The 9,182-nt window shown below is 44.4% G+C and overlaps 1 protein-coding gene across 1 annotated transcript in view; it reads left to right on the top strand.

Annotated features, from left to right (window-relative positions):
• Positions 1-309: 309 nt before the first annotated feature.
• Positions 310-9,182, top strand: part of ABCD4 (ATP binding cassette subfamily D member 4) — a 31,873-nt gene continuing 23,000 nt past the window's right edge. Inside the window, 7 exon segments of the mRNA XM_015426368.1 lie at positions 310-375; positions 3,520-3,638; positions 3,745-3,872; positions 5,325-5,464; positions 7,182-7,298; positions 8,618-8,720; positions 8,722-8,750. Of these exon segments, the coding sequence (XP_015281854.1) occupies positions 341-375; positions 3,520-3,638; positions 3,745-3,872; positions 5,325-5,464; positions 7,182-7,298; positions 8,618-8,720; positions 8,722-8,750 (671 nt within the window). The 5' untranslated portion in view covers positions 310-340.

The raw sequence follows: 9,182 nt of genomic DNA, 5'->3' as shown, positions 1-9,182 counted from the left end.
AACGGGGGCACACCAGGATTACATTTGCTTATTGCTCCCTGTTCACATTCCACCTAAGGAAGCATGCAGCTCCTCCCTTTCGTCAAACCAAGCTCTTCCTTCTGTTCCTCCGAGCTGCTCTAGCCACACCTTCGCAGCTCTATGCTTCCACCAGTGACCGCTCTGCCTCTGTTGTTTAGGGGAAACTCTATCGTCCCTGCCGGGGTTCCCATCACGTCGCACCTTATGAATAATCAAAAGTGATAATGAATATTTATTAACTGAGTGTGGGCGGGGCCGGGGGTGGTCGTGAAGTGGACCTGGCCAGGCTCGGGCGTGCGGGGCTTTTCCGAGCTCATACATGGCTCCCGGGACAGCCGGGCTGGGCAGTGCCCGGTGAGTGGAACTGGGGGCGACGGTCTCTGGCGTGAGGGTAGGAAGAAGGAGAGAATGGCTGGAGTTCGTGAGGTTGCTGTGAGGAAGGGAAGCATTTTGAATGGGAAACGGAAGGGTCGCCGGTGGGGGGTGGGGGTGGGGCGGAATTCCGTAGGGCGATCGCAGACTCTCTACTGTTATCATTAAAAAAGGGGTTTACACCCGTTTTTTCCAACGAAGCCTTTAAATTGAGCAAAAATGTAACCTGTCACCTACTTAATTTTTTGGTGGTTTTTGCACATCCTGTGTTAAGTGTAGTGTGTTATCTAAGATAATAGGATTTTATATTTTGTTTTTAGATTCTTTTTAAGCTGCTTAGGAAGAATGAAATATAAGCCTTAAAAGAAATGAGTAGTGATTTGTGAGGCCCCTGGTTCAGGTCTCACTTGTGCTGCAAAGTGTCTGGATAGCCCTGGACAAGCAACTCTCCATCCTGCCTCTGTTCACTGTCCTGCTTTCAATAGGGAGATGATAATAGTCAACTACATTGCAAGGCTGTGGTAATGGATATGGAGTACTTTGAATACTCAGTGTGCTGTGATGGTGGAAAGTGCTGTCAAGTTGCGGCAAACTTGTGGTGACCCCTCATAAGGCTTTCAGTGCCGGAGACAAACAAAGTTGGTTTGCGTGTTTCTGCATAGCAGCCCCGAACTTCCTCATCCAAAGACGAAGCAGGGCTAACTCTTTTTAGCTTCTGAGATCTAATGAGATCGGGCTAGCCCGAGCCACCCAGGTCAGGGCATTCAGTGTATAGTAAGAATCAATATGTACTTGGAAAGTAGGCAGTAGGCGTTGCGTTAGGGCACAGGTTATGCAGGAGGGGTGAAAGCTTATTTCTGAACAAATAAAAACCTTTGCTAAAGAAGCCCCGTTCTTTTTGTGTGTGGATGGTGAAACAGCAAGTGGAGTTTTTTTCATTTATCTTTCCCTCCCTCCCATCTCATGTTGTGATGTGGGCACTTATAACTGATGCTGCAAAGGCAGTGTCAAGAAGACTGTGAATTGGCAGGCAGGTGGCCAGCCAACCAAAAGGCAGGACAGAAGATTATTTCTGCCCCTATCCTGCTGGGTTGTTTCTGCAGCATCTCAGTGTGCTCTGGAAAATGTAGTCTTTAAGATAATGGACAACATTGGGCACTATATATGTTTCCCAAGGTGCACCAAGACACAGAGGGAAAACAACAGAATTAAAATGAACACATACGTTAACAAGTATTGATTTATTTATTTGCTTCATTTGTTGCTTGCCTGTATAGCTGAGACTCAAGGAGGATTGTAAAATATAAAAGTAATGCAATCAAATAGTATAAGCCATTCGGTGAACAATGCGAAAGGACTGGGGTAACAAAGTTAGAAGACAGTGCAGACCAAAAAACCCACATGAATGCATTGCATACCATAAACTACAGAAAATGAAATTCGAAAGGAAGATGAGGAAGCAACAGCAGGATAATGCATAGAGAAAACAGTGCAATAGACTGCAGTAGTGTTCCCTCTATAAGAATGCCCTCCCAACCCATTCTATTCAGCAGCACTATTTCCTTCATAAAAGTGTCATCCTGAACATAATCAAAATGAGCAAGGATTTTAAATCTGACAAAAAAGAATTGTGCCTCTGTATTTCACAGATGGTGGGAAAGGTGCAGAGGAAATCAGAAAATAGGGAACCTTTGGGGGATATTGGCAGTGCTGAGCAAAATGGGTTTAACTTGGGTTGTTTTTTAAGGCAGCATTTATTTGTTTGTTTATTAAAACATTTATATCCTGCCTTTCCTTATGGTTCAAGGTGGCGTCTCTGGACAACTTAGCCTGGCTGATTTAGGAGTTTCAGCATAACCTTTTGCTTGGATCGCACTGGCTAAACTTTTGCTCTGGGAGAATGGCTGTACAGTGGCTATGGGGCAGGAGTTCTGCTTTTCTACATGCCCTGACATGTTTAGATTCAAATAACTGTGGCAACTGTTTGGGAATTTACTGCATGGCATCCATTAGCCCCATGGAAAGGCAGGAAGTAGAGGTCAGTTACATGATTAAACTCATCATTACCACACTTCCCTTTCTCCACTGAAAGATAGAGATGACTTCCTTCCCTCATGGTGAGCTAGAAAGCAGTTCTAGCCAGTGTGGTTAGAAGATAGTCCGCTGGATTTGAGACCTAGCCAGTGTGGTTAGAAGATAGTCTGCTGGATTTGAGACCTGGGCCTGCAAGACGGAGCTCTTCCGCCAGGACGGAGCTCTTCCGCCACACTGCTGGCCCTGGAACAAAGAACACCGGCATTGTCCGGAACAGAGGACACTGAGCTAGTAGAGCAGCAGTAAGTTCGTCATCTTTGTGGAAGATAAATTGGAATATCTGGAGCACTTTATATGCGTAATTTTGTAATGTTGCATAATGTTTTAAATGGTTTTAAAAATGTTTTTATGTGCGGGCGTATGCCTGTCTGTGACCCGCCCTGAGCCCATTTTGCGGGGAGGGAGGGCTATAAATTGAAATGAATAAATTAAATAAATAAATATCACACACTCACACTGAATATTCCACTTTCAGTCCACTTTCCAACTGGATTTTGCCAGTTCACACAGTAAAATCCAATTGGAAAATGCATTGAAAGCAGGTTGAAAGTGGATTATTTAGTATGTGTGATCGCAGCCCTGGATTCAAATCCTTGCTCACCAGTCTCCTGCATAGAAGGGCAGGATATAAATGGTTACTGTTTCTCTGAATCTACCTTCTGACTCCTGCTATGGAACCATATTCTAAACTTTGCTTCTCCTTCTTTTCTGTAACACTTCAGTATGTATCTTTTTGGAACCATCTCAGATCTTTGAAGGGAAGACCTGAAGCGAATACGGGGAGGGTTTTTCATGAGTTGACTAATGCAGAGCTTCATTTATAGTGTGGTTTTGAACAGATTTACATCCTTCTAAACCCATTGACCTCAATAGATTTAGAAGGGTGTAACTCTGTTTAGTGTTGCAGTGTTAGTTTTTTGGGCAGTGGGGAGCAGGCAGGGTTGCTGGGTAGTTAGGAAGGTCTGGGCATTTTGTGTGGCACTGGTGCTTACTTGCTAACTTTAGAATCCTGCTTTTCTTGTACACTTTCAGGCCCCAACTAGACAAGCAATTCCTCCGACGCTTTCTAAAGATCCAAGCAATTTTATTTCCTAAACTCTCTTCCCAGAATGTGCTGATGTTCCTTACCTTACTCGTAGTTGCACTCTTGGGTAAGTGGGTGTTACTGATCCTTTCTGTTGGCCCATGTTTCGTGATCTGGGCTCTTTTTAATACTGGCATATCCTTAAATAGAACTTTATTTCTTCCGCCCCCCAGAGCAGCTGGTCATTTACCAGGTGGGAGTGATCCCCAGCCAGTATTATGGAGTTTTGGGTAGCAAAGACCTTTCTGGGTTCCAGAACGTGACTGCTGTTGCACTGATTCTCATTTTGTTGAACTCTATGGTAAGATCCTTTTTTTCCTCTTACATCAAGATGAGCACCTTTTGTGGTTGGGGAGCAAGCAAGACAACTCTTACACAAACTTAGTTTCTGCAGAGACACCAACATCCTTATTCTCCCATATACTTTCAGAGAGAAATGCATACATATACAGATAAGTGCCTGTTCTCTCTCACAAGAGTTTTCACGCCTTCTATCACTGCCACCTTTGGTGGAATGTAAACCAGGATGTCTTCAAGGAGATAGATGCCACTGGAAATTGAATGGGAGGGACAGTATCCCTCTTACCTCTCTCAAGTGCCAAATGATAAAAACCAATGAGGAAGTGTAAGGGCTGGCACTGTTGGGGGTCTCCTTCAGCTCCCAGGGCGTGAGATCAGCCCACCTCCTCACAGCTGTACCTTTTGAGAATTTTGAAGCAGAGAAAACGGGAGGGACACATAGTGAAGGAGGAGCTACTAGCTGCTGTTCTCTTTCTCCTCATGAACAAATGTAGCTGCCTTATACCGGGTCAGTCTATTGGTCCATCAAGGTTGGTATTGTTAGCTGTGACTGGCACTTAGGATCTCAGGTAGAGGTCTTTTACTTCACCTATTACCTGATCCTTTTAACTGGAGATGATGGGGACTGAACCTGGTGCTATGGCCCCTCTCCTTATCATGCCTTTTAGCATCATTTCCCCCCATCCCATAAATTATTTTTGTGGTACAAACTTCTGAGAACAATCTCACATCATTGTAAAATACTAACAGGGGTAACTACTGATTTCACCCATGTCCCTTTGGCTTTAATGACTGCAAAACAGGTAACTTATATCTGAAGCAAAGTTGGGGAAAACCAAAATATCAAACCTGATTTCCAATTAATGGCATATGATATCTTTTGAAGTATTCTGCTAGAGTTGGTTAGAGCTGGTGTTTGGCTACGTGAGCTCTCAGGATGAGCAGACACTGGAATGAATGGCATGTGTACTTTGTCCCCCTATAGTCAGCTTGTACTGATGATGCATTCAGCTGTCCAGCTGCAAACAGACATTTGTGCACAGTGGAAAAGGTTCACCCCATCCCCAGTGGCATACAGGTATACACCGTACTGCTGTCTGTTACTCAAATCAGCTGTCTAAGTGAAATCACACTAAGATGTTAAGGGGAAAGCAAACTGTATTTTGCACTTCAGCACACATTAGTGTGGCATGGGTCTTGTGTTACACATGACAAAAAGGTTCACTTCCACTGTGTTACGTGATTGGTCAAATATTCCTTGTGATATACTCACTCTAGCTGCATGTACTCTGCACTAGCTGATAGCAGAAGGATCTGGGATTCCTCCAGGAAATGCAGTTGGTTGACCACAGAATTAGTGGTGTATGGTTCTCCTGCTAGATAACTCTATAACCAGGTACTTATATTACTTGCCCCATTTTTGCATATTACTTTTCTTTCTTTTCTTTCCCAGCTGAAGAGTATTGACCAATTCATCTGCAACTTGATGTATGTGAGCTGGAGGAAGGTACTCACTGAATATCTCCATGGCTACTACTTTCAGGGTCAGGTGTATTACACCTTGAACGTGCTGCATGAGGACATCGATAACCCGTAGGTGGTTGGCTGTCTTCTCAGCCATTCCTGGTGCTTTCTAGTGCATACCCTAATAAGGACTGAGATTTGTGCTTAGATCCAGTGGAGCATTTCTGCAAGTGGAGCTGAACATTTTTGCTTCTCCCTTTTCACTGCAGCCAAAAATGCTCCCTTTCCCCTGAAATGCTCTTCTTGGGGATCTTAGGGAGGTATATCGTACTGCAGCTAGAGCAGTGGAAGCAAGAAAGTTGTGCTCTGTTGCCATAAATCTTTCCATCCGTGGAGCTCCTCTGTTGGATCCATACTTTTGTATGAAATGTGGTTATGCACTGTTTTTCTCTAGGGGTAAATGTCAGTGAGCTCTTGCACTGAGTTGTAGGGAGGTAACTGTGCAATATTTGGTGCAATTTGTTTTTAAATTCCTTGTTTTAATGTTTCAATGAACTATTTATTATTGTGTTTTTGTGATCCACCCTGAGCCCGTTCATGGGGAGGGCGAAATATAAATTTGAAAAATAAATAAATAATAAAATAAATTTGGAAATATGTGAAAAATGAGCTAGATTGGTTGTGCTGAGATATCAAAGTTGCTACAAGAACTTAAACACCTACACAGTTTTGGCAATTGCTTTGGAAGGCAGTTCCCGTTATTTTTTGAACACTTGTGTTCACATTGGAATGTGGGACATTTCCAAGAAAATAGTGATGTGCAGCAAGAGTTTGGAGAAGGTATATGGGACTGAGCTTTTTCTTTTGCTGCCCTTGTACTTGTTTTGTTGTTGTTTTGTTTTACCATTCATGTTTGTGTTAAAAACACACGGGGCATTTACATAACTGCATAGAGATCACAGGGACTCGTAGAAGGGTAATTTTGGGCTGCATTGCTAATGTGCTAAACAATCTCCACCACTGATATCCCCAGGAAATGTTAGACTAGGCTTACTTGATTCCCTTTTAAATTCTGTTTTGGAGCATAGTAAAGACAAAGTCAAGGGAGCACAAAAACTGGCAGGCAGGTTGTGTTCATAGTCAACTTGATGTCTGAGTTTCCTCTCTTTTTGGGGGGGTGGGATACTTGGTCCCCTTCTGTTGAGGACAGTTCCTGGTTTTCAGAGCAGTACAACATGAGCTTTGAAAACACAGCTTTGGGTAGCAAACTGCAATTATGTGAAAATCAGTATAACTGAGCTGCTGGCTAAATCAGCTTTAACTAGGCACTGCGTGGTATAACTGAGCTGCTGGCTAAATCAGCTTTGACACTGCTTGTGCAAGAACCCAATAACAAAAGAATGCTCAGAGAGAGCAGTGCTCTAAAGAAGCTGGGGTTCAGGAGTCCTTTCCTGCTTCCTGTTTGTCGTTTTGCAAGTTCTGATCAGGACTGATTTTTTTTCTTTATGGATTCATCAGTGCCCTGTACAGAACTGTTTCTGTTAGATCTAAGGTGAACCTTAATGGGAAGGACTCTTGTTTCCTATTGTCTTGCCCTCACAGTCAGCTCCTCTCTTGCTGGGCAGAACAGCCTCTGTTTCTTTTAAAAACCTCATCTATACAGTTTTGCAGTTTCCACAAGGAAGGTGGGTGGGAAATGATGTCATTCAGCAGTGCTTTTACACAGCCATAGAACTGCAGAATTGCCCACCTTTGATCCCTTGTGGATCAACCACAAGTTAACTTGAGTTCCACTTTGCAGGCATAGCAGAGTGTGCAATTTTAGGTTTTTCTCTTTCTCGAGCAGAGACCAGCGAATAAGTCAGGATGTGGAGAGGTTCTGCAAACAGCTGAGCTCCATGGCCAGTAAGGTGATCATTGCCCCGTTCACTCTTGTTTACTACACCTATCAGTGCTTTCGCAGGTAAGGGATTATGAATTGTAGGGCTCTTTCATACAACCTGCCAGGGATGCTGTCCTTGTATACTGTTGAGCAGCAGGGAGTTTGCCTGAATAGCATGTGATAGCCTGATTACTAAGCATGGCATTCCCATACTTTGGGTGATGTTTTGACTATTAATGGGTACATATGAGATTCCAGTGAGTGGCTTGGCCCTTCATGCTTTTCAGGAGGCCCGGCTGCTTTGTGACTGCAGGAAGACTTTTGCAAGAAGGAGAAAGGCTACCGATCGCTTTCTCATCTTGCTCTAGTTTCTTTCAAGATCACTCCCATCTTAGGCTGAGGATGCTCCAGCCCTTCTGTCACCTTTAGCCTACATACAGCTGGATGAGGACAAGGTTCAAGAAGTTTAGTCTTTTTGGGTAGGCTATTAGGAGGGATATTTATATTTTATCAATTTGGAAGGGGCAGTGACTGTGTTTAATCCCGGAAGCGCTGCATCAGCAAGATATTTTGACTCTAGCCCCTTTTAGCATTAAACTGCCAAATGCCATCAGAAGCAAGGTGGCCTCGTTGTGCTTCTGGGGGTTGCTGTGAAGGAGGCTTTGGCAAGACCTTAGGAAAAGAGATCCCCAAAGCTAAGGACCAGCTACCAAGAATGTGTGCCTGCTGAGACAGTGCTCATCTTCGTTTCAAAGCCGAAGAGCCAGCGCTGTCCGAAGACGTTTCCGTGGTCATGTGGCCGGCATGACTAAACACCAAGGCACACGGAACGCTGTTACCTTCCCACTGAAGTGGTACCTATTTATCTACTGGCAATTTCTTGCTTTCGAACTGCTAGGTTGGCAGGAGCTGGAACTAGAGACGGGAGCTCACTCCGTCATGCGGCACACTCGGGTCTCGAACTGCTGAACTACCGACCTTCCACAGCCTGCAGTTCAGCGTCTTAACCACTTAAGCCACCGCAGCTCCTAAAACTATGGGTACCTTACTAATATTGTAATAACTATAAGAAGAAGAATGTGCCGTTGGGTCGAAACCAATTCATGGCAACCCCTTTGCAGGGCGTTCCAGGAATGAGATGAACAGAGGTGATTTGCCATTGCCTGCCTCCACGTAGCAGCCTCAGTCTTTGCTGGTGGTCTCCCAACCAAGCACTGACCATGGCTAACCCTGCTTAGCTCCCAAACCCTGACAAGCTCAGGGCATACTGGGCTAGTTGGGCTGCTGCATACAAGAACTGTCCCCTCAGTTAGAGCACTGCACAAATGAACTTCTAACAGATCAATGCATAGTCTTCCGTTGGTATTTTTTGCTAACCTCTCCCTGGTTTTCCTTTTTAGCACTGGCTGGTTGGGTCCTGTTAGTATCTTTGGTTACTTCATCATTGGAACAGTCGTCAACAAGATCCTAATGAGCCCCATTGTTTCAACACTGGTTCAGCATTCAGCAGGAGAAGCTGGAAGGTGATTTGAGGTAATAAAGCAAAACATATAGTTTGGAAATAAGTAAAATCATGGGGTGGCAGCAACCCTTTCTTGCATACTTGGTACACCAGCTTTGCTTTATGCTGAAAAACATCTTGAAATAGACCAGCTCTGGAGATGGACTAGCCCAGATGGAGCACCTATGGAAGACCCAGATCCAAGCAAAGTGTTCCTGGCTATTGGTTTTTATCCCACTTTTCTTTCATCCTGGTGCTCAAGGCGGCATATCTGGGGTCCCCAGGAGGTCTCCCATCTAGCCATTGCTGAGACCCAGACCTTCCTACATTCAGCTGTATGCTGGGACCCAAATCTTCTGACTTCTGATGCTGCAGTTCTGTGCTGTGTCTGTACCCGTTTCTGTTTTCCAGCTGAGAGACATTTATCCTGTGGCAAAAGCAGGAATGGGCTTGCAGAGGAGCAG

This window comes from Gekko japonicus, unplaced genomic scaffold (assembly GCF_001447785.1).
Source record: "Gekko japonicus isolate JY-2015 unplaced genomic scaffold, Gekko_japonicus_V1.1 scaffold719, whole genome shotgun sequence".
In the NCBI taxonomy this organism is placed as follows: domain Eukaryota; kingdom Metazoa; phylum Chordata; class Lepidosauria; order Squamata; family Gekkonidae; genus Gekko; species Gekko japonicus.
The sequence above is the reverse complement of the archived record's forward strand: the minus strand, read 5'-3'. Positions and strand labels throughout refer to the sequence as shown.